We start from the raw sequence: 24,162 nt of genomic DNA, 5'->3' as shown, positions 1-24,162 counted from the left end.
TGCCTTTTTTCTTGATACCACACTGCCACAGTCACCAATCAAACAATATATTCTCCAATATATTAACAATTTTATTTATTTTTTCAATCATAGTTTTTTTCTGAGGCTACAGGGAGTGTATTTAAAACATCAGTGCAGTTGATGGCTCAGCAAAATTACTTTTTTTGAGTGAAGCGTACAGCTGACATATGTATGAAACAGCTTGTGGGATTTCTGTATTTTGCTGACTGGAAAAAGAAAGAGGATATGTACAACGGCTGTGGCTTCTCTCTTACTCTGTTTAATGAGAAAGCTGACGGGTGTGTGAGTGGTAGAACGGTAGGAAGACTAACACAAATAAGGCACCACAAGTTTCTCAGCACAACCATTGCCAGGGCTGAAGCAGAGATGTTATATGACTATGCAAAACTTCAACCAGCACAAGATCACTCTAACTGTTACCCGCTGGCAGAAAATCAAATGTCGACATTTTTAAACCTCACATTTTACTGGCTTTTATGGCTCAAACCACACATTTCTTTTTTTCAATTATCTCCTCAGTAGCAAACTAAAACTTGAACCCTCGGTTGCTTTCAACACATCCAATTGCCTATAAATGGAATTCACCCGAAAATGAAAATTCTGTCATCATTTACTCACCCTCATGTAGTTCCAAAATCCTGTTTCTTTCCTTTGAGAAACACAGGAAATCTAATTAGCTCTGTTTTATACAAGCAACATGGATGGTCATTTCTACCATCAAGCTCCAAGAAGGCCACACACACACACACAAAAAAAGCATCATAAAAGTAGGCCATACAACAGCGCTCGAATTCTTCTGAAGTCATACGATAGCTTTGTGTGATGAACACTCCGAAATGTAAATGTCATTTACGGATAATCTTACCATCTGTCATAGCTCTCATTTGTGGTCACGTACAGTATATTCAAACTTCCCACAATGCGCATGGTTACAAGATATAATACGGGGTCGGAACAGCATAAGGGTAAGTAAATGATGACCACATTTTCATTTTTGGGAGAACTATTCCTTTAAACATCAATGTTTCAGTCGAGGTAGAATTCAATGAGCGAAACAGAGCGTAGCATTGTTGTGCAAAGTCACAATAAAATGTACAGGATTCACAACTTTGACAAATCAGTTTGATGTAATGTTTGAGACAGCCAGTTTCCAATAATACTGATCAGCTTGCTTGTCTACACATATTACTGTACAGAGAAGATTATAAAGCTGGCCCTTTTCTATAGATTGAACACTTTAGGTGCTCTACGAAGGGATAGATCACCCAAAAATGAAAATTCTGTCATCATTTACTTACCCTCATGTTGTTCCAAAACACGCTTGATTGTTTTCCATGGAAAACTAAAGGAGATTTTAGATGGAATGTTAGGGACTGTCAGTGTTCACTTTCATTGCATTTTTTTTTCCCCATACAATGACAGTGAATGGTGACTGAGGCTGTCAGTTCAAACCATTCTGCATAAAATCTCCCTTTATAATTCTGGGAAGACAGAAAGTCATATGGGTGTGAAACGACATGAAGGTGAGTAAATGGCGGAATTTATTTTTTGGAGGGACATAATTGTTCATTGAACATCAAGCAAAACAGAGGGCTTCTACCTGAGCTCACTGATCATACCGATGTTCAACCCAGATATCAACAGATTCAGTGTATTGTGCCTACAAGCTTCACATACCAGAGCGAGAAAGAGAAAAACACGGCATAATACCAAAGCCAAGCCAGCAACTTTTCATTCATTAAGACTCTAACTGTGTCTGGCTGTACTAAGCAATAACAACTCACAGCTCGCCAGTTAGTGACACAGCTAGATGCCGGTCCTTTTGTAGTCCCCCTGCCATGTATTTAGTTTGATATAATATAAATCATTATAAGTCACATAAGACTTAAAAAGAATGAGAAAAAGTTGACCGTACCTTGATCAAATACAGTATCCCACAGTATGGTTTTCAAGATGTTCATAAATAAATCTCAAACACAATCCCACGTAAGAACCATCACACATTGTCCTCAGCCCTCGTTACATACGACAATCGTTAAGGCAACATCAACAAAGAATGTCCGTGTGAGGATTGGATAAATCATTCACTGTGTAGTTTTACAAAAATCTACCATCAAGGAATGCAAAATATGAACAACAGATTACAAACCGCAGTCCACACAGCGTATTTACAAACACTCGAACTGAAGTTATGTTTTAGGAATCATACAAAGGAGAGTGATCTGTGAGAATGAAAATGCTGGACCAGGGGTTTACTACAGCTGGAGGCTGTACAGTGCCTGTGCTCAGGTCAGAGGTCATGGGTTGGGCTGAGAGGGGTCCGGGGAAGAGCTATGGGCTGTGGTTTTCCACAGTGGTTGGTAATATACCCAGCCCTCACCCTGGAGAGTGAAAAAAGAGAACTTAAGAAAACAAATATCTGAAATTTTATCTCAATATCTTTTTGCCTTATGATATTTGATATATATCTTGATATTAATATACAGTATTTGCACTGAAATTACTTAATTTTTCTCCCCCTTCAATCACAGGAACCATTATTTTGACCAAACATTGATTATAGCGCTTCAGATTCAAATTGTTTAATGCAAGACGTTAAACAGTAAAAATCTAGTCTAATGACAATTAATGGCCAAATAAAAAGCGTGTTAAAATCATTGTGATATTCATGATGTTGCTTAAAGGAATAGTTCTCCGAAAAATGAAAATTCTCTCATCATTTACTCACCCTCATGCCAGCCCAGATGTGTATGTCTTGCTTTCTTCTGCTGAACACAAACAAATATTTTTAAAAGAATATCTCAGCTCTGTACAATTCAAGTCACCAGGGTCCAAAACTTTGAAGCTAAAAAAAACAGATAAAGGCAGCATAAAAGTAATCCATATGACTTTGGTGGTTAAATCCATGTCTTCAGAAGCCATATGATAGGTGTGGGTGAGAAACAGCTCAATATTTAAGTCCTTCTTTACTATACATACTCCTCCCTGCCTAGTAGGTGGCGGTATGCACAGAGAATGCGAATCGGCAAAAACAAAAGAAGAACTCGTAGGCCACATCCACACTAATACGTTTTCATTTAAAAACGCATCTTTTTCTCTAGGTTTTGGCCTTCTGTCCACACATGGCGTGTTTGACTGAAAAAAATCAAGTGCTCTCTCAAGTGGATACATTGTAGTGTGGACAGGGAAAATGGAGATATCTAAAAACGATGACGTATTTGTCATGTGACACAGTCATGTGATCCATTCAACCCAAAACAATCAAGATGGTGGCCCATGTTGTAGCACCGTTGTTGTGCCTGCTATTCACTTTGATAGTGTTGTTCAAGATAAATGTTACTTTGTACAACCTTCGCATTGCTTACCTTCAAAAGGCGACAGGAAGTTTACTCGGAATTGCTGTCCGGCAACGGAACATGAGGACAAATGCGTTTCAGACTGTACATGGAATGTCTGTTTTTCGCATGTGCAGTAAGGGGATTTAAGAGTATTCATACATTTCAGTGTGGACGAGAAACTTTTGGAAAACGCTTGAAAACGGCAGTCCGGATGAAGAGCGTTTGAAAATGCTGTTTTCAAATTGTAACCGGATTAATGTAGATGTGGAAGCTTAGGATGGCTGTTTAAAAGTGGAGATTATCTGTTTCTCACCCACACCTATCATATCACTTCTGGAGACATGGATTTAACCACTGGAGTCTTATGGATTACTTTTATGCTGCCTTTATATGCTTTTTGAGCTTCAAAGTTTTGGACCCTGTTTACTTGCATTGTCTGGACCTACAGAGCTGAGATATTCTTCTAAAAATCTTTGTTTGTGTTCAGCAGAAGAAAGAAAGTCATAACACATCTGGGATGGCATGAGGGTGAGTAAATGATGAGAGAATTTTCATTTTTGTGTGAACGATCCCTTTAATTTCATATCGCCAGCAAAATCATAAATATATTTTGAATATTCTACAGTATATATTGCTCAGCCCATATGCAAAGTCATGCTTCAATTTAACAGTCACTATTTAACCCACAAGAAAATGTATCTTTTCAGTGACCAAAGGTAAACAACAAACTTACAAAAAAAAACACAGGAGGATAACTACAATTACAGTACAGCCTCTTTTAACTGTTTTTAAGTTAAATATTAAGTAAAGTGCAAATATGAGATAAATTTAATAAGAGCAGATGATTTGTTCTTACATTGCTCTCAAAGTATTTTGTCCTCCATGGTGTCTCTGCCTCTGCACGATGCCTTTCCTCTTTTCTCTGCCTTTCCTCCAGGAAGCGCTTGTGTTCTGTGGCTTTGTCCATATCCCTTTCCTTCAGAGACTCTGTCACATGCTGCCAAAGTCTCCTGCAGAGAGAGGAGTCACAAGTTAAAGACATCACGTCAACAACGTTTCAGTAAATGCGTCTAAACCCACAAAACAGGTGTTGTTCAAAACAGAAATGAAGGTGAATAAATGACAGAATCTTCATTTTTGGGTGAACTATTCCTTTAAATGACTTATTGAAACCTTTGCATGGTTAAACAGTGTGGATTTTGGATTCAAATAATAAACTTTGTGGGTGTGTTTGGATAAGCTTGATCTGACTGGCTGGTGTTACCTGGACTCGTAGGCTCCTTGCAGCTCATTTGGCCGTACTCTTTTTCTAGTGACGGGGAGGGTGGTAACGTCTATGACACGTGTCTCTCCGCTGGTGTAGATAAACTCCAGAGTGCCATTCCACTCTCCCTGCACGCGGCACACTACGGTGTTGGTGGGGTTGTGTTTGACCTCCGCGATCACTCTGAGGAACACAGCAAAGGCTTCTGTTACAGTCCACTGGGTCGGCTTTCTGATTAAAGGGCTCATTTCATGAGGAATCACATTTTCACTGATCTTTTGAGATTGAAAGTTTGTTTTACTGTAAAAGCATACTGTAACTTTCAGATATAAAAGTTAAACTGGTCTTTAAAGTGGGTCCTCACAATCCTCCAGTACAGTTTTGCGAGCGGACGCTCCCAGGTATGTGGAAGCTGGCGGTGTGTGGGCATCGCATCCATTTCAGCCCTCGTTATATCAGATACTACACCTTTTCTGCAACGTCTCCTGGCATCATTTAATAAAACGAGGTACAGTTGCTCCAATCCTGCAAATAAAACTCTCCCCTAAGCAATGACGGTTGTGCCTGCTCAAATGAGAAGTTTGGGATTTGCTTTCATGGTGCTCACAGGAATGTTCACAGGGTGAACAATACCCCACACAGTGGCCCTGAAAAGCATTTGGACACTTTAGTCACACTTAAAAATGTATGAATGTCTTTGCATTATATAACAAATTATCAAACCAAATGACTTTTCTAAAGAAATATGGCACTAACATACTCTTCATAAAAGTGTATTTCAAATTATAAAAATGTTTAAACTTGAAACAAGTATCCACAGTTAAAGTCCACAGTTAATGTGATGAACTACACCTGTAGTTACTCTTTAAAGGAATCTGTGTGACTTGCCACTTGCCATATTACGTCTGGACCAATCAGATTAAAGTAACTGCAAAAATGGCTCTGACAAAATGTCAAGCTCATTTGTTTGCAGATGCCACTTGGTTTGATATTTGGTGTTCTAGTGCAATGTAATTCATAAATTTTTAAGTGTGTCCAAATACTTTTGGGAGCCCACTGTAAGCTGAACAGAAGCACTAATTGTTCTTCAGCACTGCCAGGCTGGTGTATAAATTGACACTGAAAACCCTACACAGTCTCATGTAATGTGATTCAGCTTGATCCTGACCTGTGCAGCTTGCCCCCATAGAAAGGCTTTGTCTGAAAGGTGATGACTGCAGAGTAGCCGGTCTTTGCGCAGTTGACATTGACCTTTCCTCCCAGTTCTACCCAGGGCACAGTGAGGATTGAGCGGGCATAGGCAGAGGGCAGACTAAAGGTGTATTCTTCACCATGCTCCAATAGGTGTAGATTACCTGCAACCACAGAATGTTTACACTTCAAAAAAATCTACAACAGTGGTTCTCAACTGATGGGTTGTAACCCAAAAATAGGTCACTGGACTGATCTGATGGGTCGCAACAAAGAAGAAAAAATAAATAAAGGTAAATGCAATTAACAATATAACAATGCATAGTTATGATAAAAAATAAATATGCTTATAAACTTTTTAAAAGGGAGGAGAAAACACTTCCCATATCTTTTGTTGTTAACGTCAAAAACCATGCACCCAATCAAATGATGATATTTTGGTACTACGAAATTCCTTTTGGCACTATGGCTATATTAAATTGAACATTTAGCCTAGTGTTTGTTTAATGTGTAAGAGGCCATCTGAATGCATTTTAGCATCCATCCATGCTGTTTTATGATCATTTATCTATGTAAACATGTTTGATTTTATGGACATTTTTCTTATTTTTGTACAATAAACAATTTTGGTACCGGGTTGGGTCGCCACTTGATGTCCAATGTAAAATCTTGGTCCTGAAGCAAAACCAATTTAGAATCTCTGCTTCCATGAAGAATAAACTGAAGTATGATATCCACTTCCTTCTAGATCGTGCACATTTGAAGCATTCACAAACCATTTGAAACACCCAACTCACCTTCTCCAATCATAGAGACACCAATGGACATGCCCATGAACTTGCTCTTGGTCCACACATGCGTGTTAACACACATCTGCCTCTCTGGACATTCGGCATAGAAGCCTGACACAGGTGGATGATGGGAAACCTGCTCAGCCACAAAGCGGACATTGTAGCAGTCTGACGTTAATGATGTCCCCTCTTTCGGGAACCCTGTCGGAGATGTCGTAGCTTTGGGTACTCTCCAAGAGCAGTGGAAAGTTTCTCCAATGATGGGGTTGTAGGGCTTCTTGGCAATGGCACCTTTGCGACCTTCGTGGAAAGAAGTGAGGTAATATTCCACAAATCGGACCATGCGGTCCATCGGGCTGGTGCCATCAGTGATGGCCACGAAAAGGTCCGGATGAGACATGAAGTCTGCATACATTTCCAGTAGGGAGCGTTTCTCCAGTATAAAAGTAGGGAGGACCACCTATACGCCAATGTGGAACACTATATTATTTAATAATGAAGGTTTAGAAACTGGTGTTAGACTGAATAATAGAATTTAAAGGTGCACTCAGTAACTTCTGTCTTTGTGTCACTCATGTAGAATAAAACTGCTTTTATAAGGTTACTGATATTACTGAAGTCTTCATTTTAATGTGAGTGGTCATGATTTCCTAAATATATTGCAAAATTACAGTTCATGTCTTTAGGAGTTCAACTTTTTTAATGAGGAAAAAATGACTGAGTGCACCTTTAAGGGATAGTTCACCAACAAAAGAAAATTCTATCATTATTTACTCTCGGTCATGTCGTTCCAAACATGTATGCTGTATTTTTGTTTTTTGAGCAACATAAAAGCAGAAATTCTTCATGAATCTTTACATGGCTCTTTCCCATTCAACAACAAGTTTATAGTGACAAAATCTGTTGATCTCCAAAAAAAAAAAAAAAAAAAAAAAAAAACCATTAAGACACAATAAAAGAAGCTTTATTCCATGTCTACTAAAATTAGGTAAAAAAATCTAGATTCAAAAATGGCCCATCGGCATCATCAATGCCAAAACGGTATTGTTCTTGCATGTGTAGTAATCAAATTCCGCATTTTTGAATTCTGAATGTGCATACGGGCTAAACACAAGCTTTAGCAGAGGTGGAGATTATCAGTGAATAAAAACTAAAATGTGTGTCTGTTCCTTATGCAAGGCTTTTGTATGGCTTCAAAAGATTTGAAATATCAGTCCTACTGACTACTTATAGAGCACAACCTACTTTTTCAGCCGTCTGGTTTCCAGTATTTCAAGAATTTTGCCAATTAATTTCTATAATAGGCTATTAATAAAATACTCATAAAAGAGTTGTAAGGCCTGAACCAAAAGCAACCAACTCTTGAGTTGAATCACAACATTATAAGCTTTGTTTTGAGGCAAAAAAGTATTTGAAAATCAGACAAAAAGACAAAAGGTACAAGACTGTGTACAAACCGACTTTCATGAGGGCAAACAAACTAAAGAATTAAAATCCCATGAAGCATTGTGAATGATGTATTGAATAAAAAACGATGGGACTATATAAAACTATAGATTTTAGGTTGTTGATTATAAGAATAGAAACAATATATTTTATGTTTATTGCCATATATTCCATAATGTACAAATAAATAAGTAGTTTAAGGGTGAAGGGAAACCGACTTGGTTGCATCATTCACAGTGTGTCATTGGAGTTGGCGGTAACTCCTGAGCACGTTTCACAGGCTATGTTGGACGCGGTTCTCTGATTGATTAAGCTTTCTCTGCTGGACCATGGGTAGTGTAGTTGTTTACCATGAATTCCGCTATCAAACACAATTTTTAAACAATGAAGTTGAATTTACACAGACTGATGGCTTCAACGGAATCATATACAATCAATGAACAACCTTGGAACTCATGGTACACTATATTGCCAAAAGTATTCGCTCATCTGCCTTTAGACGCATATGAACTTAAGTGACATCCCATTCTTAATCCATAGGGTTTAATATGACGTCGGCCCACCCTTTGCAGCTATTTCCACAAGGTTTAGGAGTGTGTTTATGGGAATTTTTGACCATTCTTCCAGAAGCGCATTTGTGAGGTCAGACACTGATGTTGGACGAGAAGGCCTGGCTCGCAGTCTTCGCTCTAATTCATCCCAAAGGTGCTCTGTCGGGTTGAGGTCAGGACTCTGTGCAGGCCAGTCAAGTTCTTCCACACCAAACTCACTCATCCATGTCTTTATGGACCTTGCTTTGTGCACTGGTGCGCAGTCATGTTGGAACAGGAAGGGGCCATCCCCAAACTGTTCCCACAAAGTTGGGAGCATGGAAATGTCCAAAATCTCTTGGTATGCTGAAGCATTCAGAGGTCCTTTCACTGGAACTAAGGGGCCAAGCCCAGCTCCTGAAAAACAACCCCACACCATAATCCCCCCTCCACCAAACTTCACAGTTGGCACAATGCAGTCAGACAAGTACCGTTCTCCTGGCAACCGCCAAACCCAGACTCGTCCATCAGATTGCCAGATGGAGAAGTGCGATTCGTCACTCCAGAGAACGCGTCTCCACTGCTCTAGAGTCCAGTGGCAGCGTGCTTTACACCACTGCATCCGACGCTTTGCATTGCACTTGGTGATGTATGGCTTGGATGCAGCTGCTCGGCCATGGAAACCCATTCCATGAAGCTCTCTACGCACTGTTCTTGAGCTAATCTGAAGGCCACATGAACTTTGGAGGTCTGTAGCGATTGACTCTGCAGAAAGTTGGCGACCTCTGCGCACTATGCGCCTCAGCATCCGCTGACCCTGCTCTGTCATTTTACGTGGCCTACCACTTCGTGGCTGAGTTGCTGTCATTCCCAATCGCTTCCACTTTGTTATAATACCACTGACAGTTGACTGTGGAATATTTAGTAGCGAGGAAATTTCACGACTGGATTTGTTGCACAGGTGGCATCCTATCACAGTACCACGCTGGAATTCACTGAGCTCCTAAGAGCGGCCCAGTCTTTCACAAATGTTTGTAGAAGCAGTCTGCATGCCTAGGTGCTTCATTTTATACACCTGTGGCCCTGGAAGTGATTGGAACACCTGAATTCAATTATTTGGATGGGTGAGCGAATACTTTTGGCACTATAGTGTATGTCGGTCTTTAAACGTTTATAAGTTATCGTTGAAAATCAATTCATCTATGGAAAAAAATTATGGGATTTTTACTTCAGAAACCAAAGGAAAAATCTATTGCACTCTATTGTGTTACTAGAGTATTTTTTTTTCCTTTCTGCAGCTTGACAGCTGTGGTCTCTATGAACTGTCATTGTGTGGAAAAGCTCTACTTTTGTGTTCAACAGAAAAAAAATAACCATATACAGGGTTGGAATGACATGACGGAGAGTAAATAATGACAGAATTTTCATTTTAGTATGATGGAAAAGCTTATCTGAGGTTTGAGAAAGACAGCTGAAATGAGAGCCATTGATGAGATGGAGCTGATATACCCTTGTGAGGTCCATGCCCAGTTTCAGCTGAGAGAGGAGGTGCAGAATGACACTTCGCTCCTCTTCCACAGCACCCAGATCCTCCTCTTCAGCCGAAGAGTCCTCCTCCACCTCCTGCGTGGTATCAATCTCCTCCTGCTCCTGAGACAGACACCAAACTCTAGGATTATCTTACTCAACCAATAAAATACTATAATACCAATGGAATAACTAGATTTTTACATTTTCTTAAATGACCGTAAGGTGTTGTGGGTGGTTGCCAGGGTGTTGCTATGCCATTAATTACTGGAGTGTTCTGGGTGGTTGCTTACTGGTCAAAGTCAAAACAGCCAATGCCCACTTCTCTATGAATACCCTACATATGGCTTAAGTCCCTCCTACAATGTACATCTATTAATTTTGTTAACCTGTTTTATCATCCTCTATGTCAGGGTTTCCCAAAAGGGGGTTAGTAAGAGATTGAAGGTTGCATATCTAAATATTTCAGTCATTTATCGAATTTTAAAAAACATTGACAGATAATTCCAAATACTGTCAGTCATTTGACAAATAAAACAACTAGAAAGAACACAACTTAAACCAAGAACGTCAATTTTCCCTCATTTTCCTTGTGTCTTTGCAGCTGCCCTCTTTTTCTCTCCCTGCACGTTGTGTATGTGTGTGAGAAAGAGTGAGAGAGTGAGCGCTCTCATGCAACTCATGACATAACATAATTACTTTCATTATCAGTGACGCAATCGTGTTTTAAAAGTAATTAAAAGTAACCTTAGAGTCATTAACCTGAAATCGTTTGCCCTGCAGTCCTAAAAAGCAATAGGTGATGGCTGTACCTCATTGGGGTGTACTGTTAACCGCTTGTGCGATAGTTCAGTTCACTACCAAACCGACCGGTTGAAGGAGGCTTCTGCTGCATCTTAAAAGTGTCATTTAGGCAGCCGGATACTTTTTCCTTGCGCGGCTGACATAACTCTTAAAATATAATGCATAATTTCCTAAAAATATAAATATAATGTTTCATTTCCAAAAAATATTTCTAAAAGGTAAGGGGGATTACAGCCCTGGCTTTTTTTATTTCAATTAAATGTCATTTTTAATGCTTAAAAATTGTTTATATTATCAAAATATTTCAAATGTAAAATGTGAATGTACAGTTGTGCTCAAAAGTTTGCATACCCTGACAGAAATTGTGAAATTTTGGCATTGATTTGGAAAATAGGACTGATCATGCAAAAAAAAAAAAACTGTCTTTTATTTAAGGATAGTGATCATATGAAGCCATTTATTATCACATTGTTGTTTGGCTCCTTTTTAAATCATAATGATAACAGAAATCACTCAAATGGCCCTGATCAAAAGCTTATATGCCCTTGAATGTTTGGCCTTGTTACAGACACACAAGATGACACACACAGGTTTAAATGGCAATTAAAGGTTAATTTCCCACACCTGTGGCTTTTTAAATTGCAATTAGTGTCTGTGTATAAATAGTCAATGAGTTTGTTAGCTCTCACATGGATGCACTGAGCAGGCTAGTTACTGAGCTATGGGAGCAGAAAAGAACTGTCAAAAGACCTGCATAACAAGGTAATGGAACTTTATAAAGATGGAAAAGAATATAAAAAGATATCCAAAGCCTTGAAAATGCCAGTCAGTACTGTTCAATCTCTTATTAAGAAGTGGAAAATTCAGGGATCTCTTGATACCAAGCCAAGGTCAGGTAGACCGAGAAAGATTTCAGCCACAACTGCCAGAAGAATTGTTTGGGATACAAAGAAAAACCCTCAGGAGAAATACAGGCGAAATACAGGCTGCTCTGGAAAAAGACGGTGTGGTTGTTTCAAGGAGCACAATACGATGATACAAAAATTAGCTGCATGGTCGAGTTGCCAGAAAGAAGCCTTTACTGCACCAATGCCACAAAAAAGCCCGGTTACAATATGCCAGACAACACCTTGACACGCCTCACAGCTTCTGGCACACTGTAATTTGGAGTGACGAGACCAAAATAGAGCTTTATGGTCACAACCATAAGCGCTATGTTTGGAAAGGGGTCAACAAGGCCTATAGTGAAAAGAATACCATTCCCACTGTGAAGCATGGTAGTGGCTCACTGATGTTTTGGGGGTGTGTGAGCTCTAAAGGCACGGGGATTCTTGTGAAAATTGATGGCAAGATGAATTCAGCATGTTATCAGAAAATACTGGCAGACAATTTGCATTCTTCTGCACGAAAGCTGCGCATGGGACGTTCTTGGACTTTCCAGCACGACAATGACCCTAAGCACAAGGCCAAGTTAACCCTCCAGTGGTTACAGCAGAAAAAGGTGAAGGTTCTGGAGTGGCCATCACAGTCTCCTGACCTTAATATCATCGAGCCACTCTGGGGAGATCTCAAATGTGCGGTTCATGCAAGACGACTAAAGACTTTGCATGACCTGGAGGCATTTTGCCAAGACGAATGGACAGCTATACCACCTGCAAGAATTTGGGGCCTCATAGACAACTATTACAAAAGACTGCATGCTGTCATTGATGCTAAAGGGGGCAATATACAGTATTAAAAACTAAGGGTATGCAGACTTTTGAACAGGGGTCATTTCATTTTATTTCTTTGTTGCCATGTTTTGTTTTATGATTGTGCCATTCTGTTGTAACCTACAGTTGAATATGAATCCCATAAGAAATAAAAGAAATGTGTTTTGCCTGCTCCCTCATGTTTTCTTTAAAAATGGTATATACACTATATTGCCAAAAGTATTCGCTCATCTGCCTTTAGACGCATATGAACTTAAGTGACATCCCATTCTTAATCCATAGGGTTTAATATGACGTCGGCCCACCCTTTGCAGCTATAACAGCTTCAACTCTTCTGGGAAGGCTTTCCACAAGGTTTAGGAGAGTGTTTATGGAATTCTTCCAGAAGCGCATTTGTGAGGTCAGACACTGATGTTGGACGAGAAGGCCTGGCTCGCAGTCTTCGCTCTAATTCATCCCAAAGGTGCTCTATCGGGTTGAGGTCAGGACTCTGTGCAGGCCAGACAAGTTCTTCCACACCAAACTCGCTCATCCATGTCTTTATGGACCTTGCTTTGGGCACTGGTGCGCAGTCATGTTGGAACAGGAAGGGGCCATCCCCAAACTGTTCCCACAAAGTTGGGAGCATGGAATTGTCCAAAATCTCTTGGTATGCTGAAGCATTCAGAGGTCCTTTCACTGGAACTAAGGGGCCAAGCCCAGCTCCTGAAAAACAACCCCACAATATAATCCCCCCTCCACCAAACTTCACAGTTGGCACAATGCAGTCAGACAAGTACCGTTCTTCTGGCAACCGCCAAACCCAGACTCGTCCATCAGATTGCCAGATGGAGAAGCGTGATTCGTCACTCCAGAGAACACGTCTCCACTGCTCTAGAGTCCAGTGGCAGCGTGCTTTACACCACTGCATCCGACGCTTTGCATTGCACTTGGTGATGTATGGCTTGGATACAGCTGCTAGGCCATGGAAACCCATTCCATGAAGCTCTCTACGCACTGTTCTTGAGCTAATCTGAAGGCCACATGAACTTTGGAGGTCTGTAGCGATTGACTCTGCAGAAAGTTGGCGACCTCTGCGCACTATGTGCCTCAGCATCCGCTGACCCCGCTCTGTCATTTTACATGGCCTACCACTTCGTGGCTGAGTTGCTGTCATTCCCAATCGCTTCCACTTTGTTATAATACCACTGACAGTTGACTGTGGAATATTTAGTAGCGAGGAAACTTCACGACTGGACTTGTTGCACAGGTGGCATCCAATCACAGTACCACGCTGGAATTCACTGAGCTCCTGAGAGCGGCCCATTCTTTCACAAATGTTTGTAGAAGCAGTCTGCATGCCTAGGTGCTTCATTTTATACACCTGTGGCCCTGGAAGTTATTGGAACACCTGAATTCAATTATTTGGATGGGTGAGCGAATACTTTTGGCAATATAGTGTATATTACCAATTCTCCAAGGGTATGCAAACTTTTGAGCACAACTGTATAAATATTCTAAGAAAGAACAATACATGGAATAAACAATACATTAAAATAAAACAATAATAAGAAAAATGCAAGTGCAAAGATACAAAATGTATTAATTTTGAAATGTTAACATCACTTAAAATATCAGAGGGTACTTCAAGTAAATCATTTAGGTCAAAGGGGTTCAGCTGATAAAAAAAAGTTTGGGAACCCCTGGTCTAGGTGAAAAACTTAAATCTGATCGCTTAGAGTACCTTTTCTTAATAAACCGCATAATCTGGGTTATAATTCATGTCTGTAGCATACACTGTACAGGATGAGTTACTCGCCAAATACTTTGGGTTAGGAGTTTGTTGAAATCCCTCGATATGAGCAACAGTAACAGTACTGCTCACCTTCGCAGGCACCAATAATAACACAAGGGGAAGCACACACACACACACGTACACACACAAAAAAGTATTACAAATTAAAGTGTCCAACAACAGGGTGGTTACTGAGATTAAGCAAGTAGTATTCGGCTGGTCATGTGATCTTAACATGGTGGTGCTCATGAGGGGACCCTCTCCATGTAGAATAAAAGGTTACTGATGTGACTGAGTCTTCATCTCATGTGAGTGCTCATGATTTTATGAATACGTTTCAAAATGACTATTAATTTCTTTAGGAGTAAAGCTTTTTTTAATGAAGAAAGAAATTCCTGAGTGCACCTTTAACAACACAGACAAGCTTATTCGGGTAAAAAGGGAGGCCTGTCTATAACTGGACATTCAGAGAGGCTCAGGTGTTTGTTTACATGACAAACTGAGAGCCTTCTCCGAATCTACAATGTAAGTCATTTTAATTGTCTTCAGCATGTGTGTTATGTTAGAAGAGCATAAACGTGGAAATGAATCCTGGGGCTAACCTACAGTGGCCACAACAGTGTTCGGACACTTAAGCACAATTTTATAAATGTCACTACATTAGACAGCAAAATATCAAACCAAGTGTAATTTTTTTTTTGTTTTTTAAAGCACAAAAAAAAAAAAAAAAACATTTACTACACCTGTGGTTACTCTACAAGGACACCTGTGGGAACCGACTCCATACATCCACTAAAACCAATGACCTAGACACCAGTTGGTTAAAAGTCATTGCAAATGTGAAGGTCTAGCATCATTTGTTTGCAGATGCAGGTTGGTTTGGTGTTGTGTTATCTAATGCAATGACATTCATACATTTTTAAGTGTGACTTAAGTGTCCAAATACTTTGTGGGATCACTGTCTATTTGAACAGACCGATCCAAAACTGCCCTTCAGTCATTCTAGAATTAATTAAGAATCTGACATTTCTTCGGACAAAATGTCACACATCATTTGAACAATCCACCACATTATTGGTGGCTGCAATAACAGCAGAACTGTAGAATGGAATTTTAGCTTGCAATCATTTTCCATCACAACAGATAAAAAACAATATGTAGAAAACAAGTGATAAAAGCTGACTGTTAACTTTTGCTTGCAACTTTTATGTTTAACTGCTTTTCCTCCACCTGAATTCTTCCAAACAAGTTTTATGGTTACTCTGATCCAAAACAAACCTATTTACCAGGGTGGAACAAAATTCAGAATTTAAGAATTGGCTGCCTTTCAATTCATAAGTTGGAATTTGAAATGAGTTGGCTATGCCCCACAGGAAGCTGAATTGGATTTGAAATGACAGAAAGTAGTATTTAATGAATTGCAATAGAAAGACATTCAATAGTTTCAACAGAGCTTCATTAATCAACCCAAGTTTTGAGAAAACTTTACACAGTTTGCAAGAAAGATAAGACGTTTATTAAAGATAAAAAATGAAATAATGGCTTACCCCGGCGATATCACAAGAGTCCATTTCTAGCGGTTCTAGAACTGTTCCCTCTGTTTTACCGTCAGCTTTGGTGATGCTGGGCAGTGTCCCTCCATTCTTCAGGATGTTGGGAAGTTTTGGCTCCAGCCACTCAATGGCGGGGCCTACGGGGCACACAAAATTCGGCTCAGAGGTGCTCATTTTGCTGGCCCACCACCACAATGCCCCCAAGCCAAAAACAGCCTCTAATGCCACAGGAATTGTGACACACAGTTCTCAGTGGAAACCTGAGCTCAGGGTCTCACCGTCTGCATGCAGCCCTGCCCATTGTCTACTCGTTTGCTTATTGGCAGGGAGACTAATCTGGTGGTTTCTGCTATGTTTCGGTAATTAGAAAGTCCAAAAAGGTCACAAGGTGACTTTGGTGTCACTACTTATACAACAATGAAAATACCGGCGATCCTATAGAATTGTTTGATGTTTACATGTTTCTTTTCTAGACAGAAAGTAATGAGGTGTATATGCTTCCAAGTTTAGTTTTGCAAGAGTGGATTTGTCCTATGTTTTTTGGGCTAGAAGAGTAGACATTTGCAAAACAGACAGGAGACAATTTCCTTCAGGAATTGACAGCAGTACAGCAACACAATTTGGGAAGTTTGTCAACCGTCACGCTTGGGTGACCTCAGCAAAGCTCTGGTTACCTGCAGTAGTCTATCAGTGGAAGATACGGTTCTCATTAATTATAAAGCAATATTCCAGTCCCTGAGCAGGGCCCCAAGTCATAAATTCTACAGGCACAAACATGACCTAAGATTATTGGATTTGCAACCACAAACGCTTGCAGTTTTTGAAGCAAAATGAAATGAAAAATTAGCTGCCTTTCGATGTTCAGCTATTGGTTATTTTGGTACATGCCGACCCCAGTATGTTCGTGGTCGTGGTGTGTATTTTGATCTTATCATATTGACCTGGATTACACAGAAGGGCGCCGTGAATACAGTATGTGATTTGAAGCATTCAATAACTGTTCTGATTGTGGATTTGGAAAAGGAGAGTATGTCTTGTGCTCTAAAAGAGTCTACAATATTAACCTTGGATTGTGTTTCGGCTTCCAATTTATGAACACACACAAACTCTACACTATGAAGGTATTTAACAAAGGCAGACCATACTTTCTCTGTTTTAACATGAATAATTAAAATGTCTCCCATCTTATCATGAAAGAGAGCATTATAACTACTACGAAAACACTGGCTGCAACTGAAAGCTGAAAAATGCTGCCTTCTGAGGATGTATATGATGGTAAGATGAAAATAAGGTGCCTGTTCTGAGACCAGTTTTCTTAAGAGGTCCATTCATACAATAATGCTGTTTGTTAACCCACTAACTGTTTAGGCGGCAAGGCACCAAGTCAGCTGCCTTAGCTTTCGTATGCAGCCATACTATAACTTTTAGAACTCAAAACTTGCAGAAAGCAAATTGCTGTAACTCATTTCACAGGCGAAAAGAGCATTTACATACAGTTGAAGTCAGACGTTTACATACGCTTAGGTTGAAGTCATTAAAACTCATTTTTTAACAACCCTACAGATTTCATATTAGCAACCTATATCACAATTCCAGTGGGTCAGATGTTTACACTAAGTTAACTGTGACTTTAAGGAGCTTGGAAAATTCCAGAAAATGATGTCAAGCCTTTAGCCAATTAGCTCCTGATTTGCTAACTGGAGTCAATTGGAGGTGTACCTGTGGGTGTATTTTAAGGCCTACCTTCAAACTCACTGCCTCTTTGCTTGACATCATAGGAAAATCAAAAGAAATCAGCCAAGACCTCAGAAAAAAATTTGTGGACCTCCACAAGTCTGGCTCATCCTTGGGAGCAATTTCCAAAATGTCTGAAGGTACCACGTTCATCTGTACAAACAATAGTACACAAGTATAAACACCATGGGACCATGCAGCCATCATACCGCTCAGGAAGGAGACGCATTCTGTCTCCTAGAGATGAACGTAGTTTGGTGCGAAAAGTGCAAATCAATCCCAGAACAACAGCAAAGGACCTTGTGAAGATGCTGGAGGATACAGGTAGACAAGTATCTATATCCACAGTAAAACGAGTCCTATATCGACATAACCTGAAAGGCTGCTCAGCAAGGAAGAAGCCACTGCTCCAAAACTGCCATAAAAAAAAGCCAGAATACAGTTTGCAATTGCACATGGGGACAAAGATCTTACTTTTTGGAGAAACGTCCTCTGGTCTAATGAAAAAAAATTGAACTGTATGGCCATAATGACCATCGTTATGTTTGGAGGAAAAAGGGTGAGGCTTGCAAGCCGAAGAACACCATCCCAACCGTGAAGCATGGGGGTGGCAGCATCATGTGGTGGGGGTGCTTTGCTGCAGGAGGGACTGGTGCACTTCACAAAATAGATGGCATCATGAGGAAGGAAAATGATGTGAATATATTAGGAAGTTAAAGCTCAGTCACACATGGGTCTTCCAAATGGACAATGACCCCAAGCATACCTCCAAAGTGGTAAAATGGCTTAAGGACAACAAAGTCAAGGTATTGGAGTGGCCATCACAAAGCCCTGACCTCACTCCGACAGAAAATTTGTGGGCAGAACTGAAAAAGTGTGTGCGAGCAAGGAGGCCTACAAACCTGACTCAGTTACACCAGTTCTGTCTGGAGGAATGGGCCAAAATTCCAGCAACTAATAGTGAGAAGCTTGTGGAAGGCTACCCAAAATGTTTGACCCAAGTTAAATAATTTAAAGGCAATGCTAACAAATACTAACAAAGTGTATGTAAACTTCTGACCCACTGGGAATGTGATGAATGAAATAAAAGCTGAAATAAATAATTCTCTCTACTATTATTCTGACATTTCTCATTCTTAAAATAAAGTAGTGATCCTAACTGACCTAAGACAGGCAATGTTTTCTATAATTAAATGTCAGGAATTGTGAAAAACTGAGTTTAAATGTATTTGGCTAAGGTGTGTGTAAACTTCTGACTTCAACTGTACAAATCCTAAAGGGATTGTTCACCCAAAATGAAAACGATCTCAACATTTACTCACCCTCATGCCATCCCAGATGTGCATGACGTTCTTTCTTCTGCTGAACACAAACCAAGATTTTTAGAAGAATATCTCAGCTCTGTAGGTCCACACAAGGCAAATTAATTGTGGCCAGAACTTTGAAGGTCCAAAAAGCAAATAAAAGTAGCATAAAAGCAATCCATACAACTCCAGTGGTTAAATTCATATCTTCAGAAGCAATATGATAGGTGTGGGTGAGAAACAGATCAATATTTAAGTCATTTTTTCCTATACATTTTACTCCCTGGCCAGTAGATGGCAATATGCACAAAGAATGTGAATCACCAAAAACAAAAGAAGAAGAATGTGAAATTGAGTGTTTCTCACCCACACCTATCATATAACTTCTGAAGACATGGATTTAACCACTGAAGTTGTAGAGATTACTTTTATGCTGACTTTTTATGCTTTTTGGACATTCAAAGTTCTGGCCACCTTTCACTTAAACTGTATAGACCTACAGAGCAGAGATATTCTTCAAAAAATCTTTGTGTTCAGCAGAAGAAAGAAAGACACACATCTGGGATGGCATGAGGGTGAGTAAATGATGAGAGAATTTTCATTTTTAGATGAACTATCGCTTTAAAGGCATAGCCTTTCAATGGTGGTTGGAAAATGGTCGTTAAAATCGAATTATGATGACTGTTTTGGGCACATTATAAGTAGACCTCACGGAAAAATTATATATAATGAAAACATGTATATGACAATGTATGAAATGATGTATATGAAAAAAATGATATTTAATAGTTAGCAAGCTATCCAACAAATACTGCCAAATTTGATTAACAATCTTTTTGAAGAGGAGAAAAGCCGTAAAGGATAAAAGAGACTCGCATAAAACAAAAACACATGGGAGCAGCACCAGTCAATAATTTTCTGTGATGGAGTAGTGCTTATAAATATCCCTCTTACTGCCTATTTACTGGAAGAGGAATGCTTTCATTTAATATCCAAGGAGTGCAGTAGCATGAGTCCAACTATACTGCAAAGTCTAAGGATTGAAGAGTTTGATAGAAAACTGTAAGACTTCTTGCACTGAAAACATCCTGCTGACTTTAGATTATCTTACATAGAAACCAAAACTAGTTTAAAGGGGTCATATTATACTTTTCCCCCCTAAGGTCTACTCATAATGATAGTCATGTTTTGTTTTTGCACCAAAAAGTCATGATTCAGTTTTTTTTTTTTAAACCCCATCCATGAAACTTAGAGTTAAACAAAACATTTGTTTTGTGTTGCTGTGCCTTTAAGACTATGGAAATGCACAAAGTGCTCTGCTGCACTTACACATGGGCTGCAGGTTTGTTGGCTCTAATGTGGTTTGCACTGCCCCAAAAAAAACATGATTTTTTTACTCTATAAATCACCATTTATAGTACTATACTTTACTTTATATACTGCTATGTAGTAATGATGTAACATTCACACACACACACAAAAAAAAAATGTATCACAATATTTCAGAAAACTAATCTGCAAAAATGGTAACTGTAACATCTCAACCATGAGCACATTAATATATGTCCCCCCAGGTTAACATATTCACTGTTCAGCAACCTGGGCTGCCATGATAAACAACAGTGTGAACTGTGCCGTTATGCAGAGATGAGCTACATTATACGTGGATTTCAGGAGGGGGAAATGCTCCTATTGAATATTGAACTTATCTCCTGCTACAATCAGCAAAGAGAAGATCACAAATGTAAAGACTTACCACCAAAGGGAACTTTCTGTCGAGCCACCTGCTGGAGCTGAAGGATATGCAGGCAGTCGCTGAGGCAATTCATGGTGGCCAGGGAGGTGGCTTTCAGCAGCAACAGGTCTTGGTCCAGTGGAGAAGGACCCTGAGAGGAGGGCAGACCCTCAATGCTCTGGATCAGGTCTCTGTGCTGGCCCTGCGCCTGGCTTATCATCTGGAACAATATGATGGTTCATTGGTTGATTAACTTCTTGGTTGAATCTCATGAAAACATGTTGAGGTTACATTTCACCCCAAAATTGTACTAAATCATTTACTAGCATTAGTGATTTCCCCAGTCTTACCTCTCTGGCCTCTAGCAGGTGATCAGGCAGCAGGGATTTCCTGCTGGAGTAGAGAGAGGAGCCCCTCTGCAGCTGGGACAGGCCTAACATAGCATTCGTGTTCTGGTTGATCCTATGCTGAGATCCTGGAGAACTGCCACTGCCCTGAGATGCCATAGAGAGACTGCGAGTCTGGAGTGGTGGGTTTGTCTGTGGAGGTATGCATAAGGGTTAGTTCGCCCAAAAATTAAAATTCTGTCATCATTTAATCGCATTACATACTTTTCATTGTATAAAAAACAGTGGCTCATGCATTCTGCAAAATATCTTCCATGGAAGAAGTCATAAAGGTTAGGAAGAAGATACGAGTGTGTACATGATGACAGAATCTTTATTTTTGGGTCAACTATTCCATAAAGAATGAACAGATTTACCTAAACAGCCTATAGGCCTGTTTTGAAAGTAACTGAGCATTACGGTTGCACTAACAGCATGGCAGGCATCTTACTGTAATTCTAACCTTGCCCATTGCCTCTGTGTGGTGCTGTGCACAGATCTGCAGGCGGCTGACCCAGTGCTGTCGCTCCTTTGCATCCGTGGCTGAAGTTACACAAACAGGCACATTAAACAGACCTCCAGCATAAGAGCATTAAATATTGGGATCACATTATTTCAGATTTGACCAGCAATATTTCTGTTAGTATGAGGTGCTATTTATACTAACCACCCAATTCAATGACAAAATAAGAGGAAGTGAAACAATCTGAGATTTTAAAAAAGCAGTAAAAGAGAAAGAGTGAAAAAGATCGAGTCATGTGACAACCTCTGAGTTTGTATTGCTCTCCGCTGATGGCATTGACGGAGAAGGTGTGCGAGTCTTCATCGCTGGGTGAAATCACTGCACCGGCTAACGGCAGCGAGCCACGGGGCTTCTGATTTCTGGACTGCTCATTCACAAAGTACTCTAGCAGCCCTGCTTCATTATTGAGGACAAAATATCTAGAATGGGGAAATATAACCGTTTGGGAGAAAGGTGAGAAGGTTCTGCCCACATTCTGCTCTGAACTTATAAGCAGACCAATACAAAATCTGTGCCTGCAAAACTTGAACGCCCATCATTCAAAGTTCTATCTATTCATGTTTGTTTAATAAACATTTTGGGTAATTTGATTATGTTTTCAGCTACCTATAAGAGTGTGGTAAGCTCAGCTCTTTTTCTTACCATGTTTAAATCAATTCTTTGGAATTTTCCAGATTTTACCCCTAGTTAAAGTCTACAGATGCCGTGTGGGCCTGCTTGTGAGACAAGGATATATCAGAAGCTGTACTCACCGATATTGCCATCCAGTCACAAGATTGGTGTACTTCATTAAATAACCATCCACCTTTTCCATCAGATCGCTTCAGTTCATAAAAAGAAAAGAAAAAGACATTGCACTTCATGTCCTGCCAGTTATCTATACCATGACCGAAAGAACAGATCACTAAATGACAATTATAAAGTCGTATAAAGTTATAAGGGCTCCTGTGAGAGTGATATCCAGAGAGCTGAGCCAAATTAGATTTCTTAAAAATACAAAGTTAATAAAACCCAAAAATATAAAACATACAACTAAATTGATCACAAAATAAAGTCTGAAAGGTGTCTGTAGGCAGGGTTACTTTTGAAATGTATTCCACTACAGATTACAGAATACATGCTGTAAAATGTAATTTGTAACATATTCTGTTGGATTACTCAAGGTCAGTAATGTATTCTAAATACTTTGGATTACCTCTTCAGCACTGGTAGATTTTTTCACTTGTTTTGACTATAAAAACTCTGCCAGTACAGTAAGACAAAATACATGTTAAAAATACATTCTCTTGAATATACATTGAATATTCAGAGTTCAATACAATTTAAGCTCAATCGACAGCATTTGTTGCATAATGTTGATTACCACAAAATTTAATCTCGACTCGTCCCTCCTTTTCTTTAAAAAAAAGCAAAAATATGGGTTCCAGTGAGGCACTTACAATGGAAGTGAATGGGACCAATCTATAAACGTTGAAATACTATTTCAAAAGTGTAGCCACAAGACGTAAACAATGAGTGTTAACATGATTTTAGTGTGATAAAATCGCTTATTAACCTTTTCGGTGTAGAGTTATATGCAATTTTACAACTTCGTTACCATGACGATGTAAGGCCATAAACAACAAAACCCTAAAACAACCTATAAATTTCAATTTAAACAACTAAAGTTTTAACTGAAGAATTAATGTAAGTGCTTTTTTAAATGATAAGATTAACTCTTCTTCTTTAAACACCCCAACAATTGGCCCCATTCACTTCCATTGTAAGTGCCTCACTGAAACCTCGTTTTGTTTTGTTTTTTTTTCTTTCTTATTTTTTTAAAGGAGGAACGAGTCAAAATTATGTTTTGTTGTAATCAACATTATGCCACAAATGCTGTCGACTGAGCTTATTGAACCCGGAATGTTCCTTTAAGAGGGCTGGACTGTGATGTATTTCAATACAGTGATCGCAATGTAACCATTATAATAACACAGATCAGACAGCTGAAGCCTTATGGTGAACGCAGATATCATGATGACAGTATGTAGTGTACACTACCTGTACTGCCAAGATTTGAAGCCCGTCCTGCAGGAACTCTGTGAGCCGCTGTGATGCTCCAGCACGGCTTCAGTCTGCATGTTGAAATACTTCCTGTGAGCTACAACACAGCTAACACTTCACTTGACACACAAAACACCGACCAACTGATCTCATATGGCGAAACCCGTCAAAACAAGTCAAAACGATCTGTGATGGCCGCTGTTTTAATCATCGCACCAGTTTTCTGATCTGATTTACAGACCCACTAGCATGTTTATGTCTCGCGCAGCCATGACAGAGCGTGAAGTCATCATGACCCGCATCATGTGACTAGAGTCGTTTTAAAAAACAAACTCATTCACAGAAAATGTTGTTTTAATTATTTGGTGCATAGCATAGCAATCCTATCAGAACATTTTATTCTGATTCTATTAAAAAAATTAGCGATGTTTTACTTTCAAAAATATCACTTTAAATTAAAAATATCACACTTAAACTAAAACCTGT

The 24,162-nt window shown here is 39.5% G+C and overlaps 1 protein-coding gene across 3 annotated transcripts; it reads right to left on the bottom strand.

The window, feature by feature from the left end:
- Positions 1-48: 48 nt before the first annotated feature.
- On the bottom strand, positions 49-23,961 carry LOC127447216 (oxysterol-binding protein-related protein 11-like). 3 transcript variants are annotated; one of them, XM_051708882.1, is made up of 13 exons: positions 23,674-23,961; positions 22,386-22,454; positions 21,877-22,052; positions 21,562-21,653; positions 21,075-21,263; positions 20,746-20,944; positions 15,946-16,088; positions 10,091-10,231; positions 6,612-7,065; positions 5,792-5,978; positions 4,624-4,806; positions 4,216-4,369; positions 49-2,402 (listed from the first exon to the last, which is right to left on the bottom strand). In XM_051708882.1, the coding sequence occupies exons 1-13, from the start codon at positions 23,751-23,753 to the stop codon at positions 2,319-2,321; spliced, it is 2,151 nt and encodes a 716-aa protein (XP_051564842.1). In that variant the 5' UTR covers positions 23,754-23,961; the 3' UTR covers positions 49-2,318. The 3 variants fall into 3 exon arrangements, with proteins under 3 accessions (XP_051564842.1, XP_051564843.1, XP_051564844.1); XM_051708883.1 differs by having other exon boundaries at positions 10,091-10,225; XM_051708884.1 differs by having other exon boundaries at positions 21,574-21,653.
- Positions 23,962-24,162: the final 201 nt, after the last annotated feature.

Source organism: Myxocyprinus asiaticus, chromosome 10, assembly GCF_019703515.2.
Source record: "Myxocyprinus asiaticus isolate MX2 ecotype Aquarium Trade chromosome 10, UBuf_Myxa_2, whole genome shotgun sequence".
NCBI classification, from domain to species: domain Eukaryota; kingdom Metazoa; phylum Chordata; class Actinopteri; order Cypriniformes; family Catostomidae; genus Myxocyprinus; species Myxocyprinus asiaticus.
The sequence above is the reverse complement of the archived record's forward strand: the minus strand, read 5'-3'. Positions and strand labels throughout refer to the sequence as shown.

What these genes read in the sequence shown, in the direction of transcription:
- LOC127447216 (XM_051708882.1), bottom strand. Translation starts at nt 23,753, where the DNA reads ATGCAGACTGAAGCCGTGCTGGAGCATCACAGCGGCTCACAGAGTTCC. An exon ending in ACTCTTGTGATATCGCCGGG is followed by an intron (nt 10,232 to 15,945) that starts GTAAGCCATTAT and finishes TGTCTGTCTCAG; the next exon opens with GAGCAGGAGGAGATTGATAC. An exon ending in TGGGCATGGACCTCACAAGG is followed by an intron (nt 7,066 to 10,090) that starts GTATATCAGCTC and finishes ATTGGCGTATAG; the next exon opens with GTGGTCCTCCCTACTTTTAT.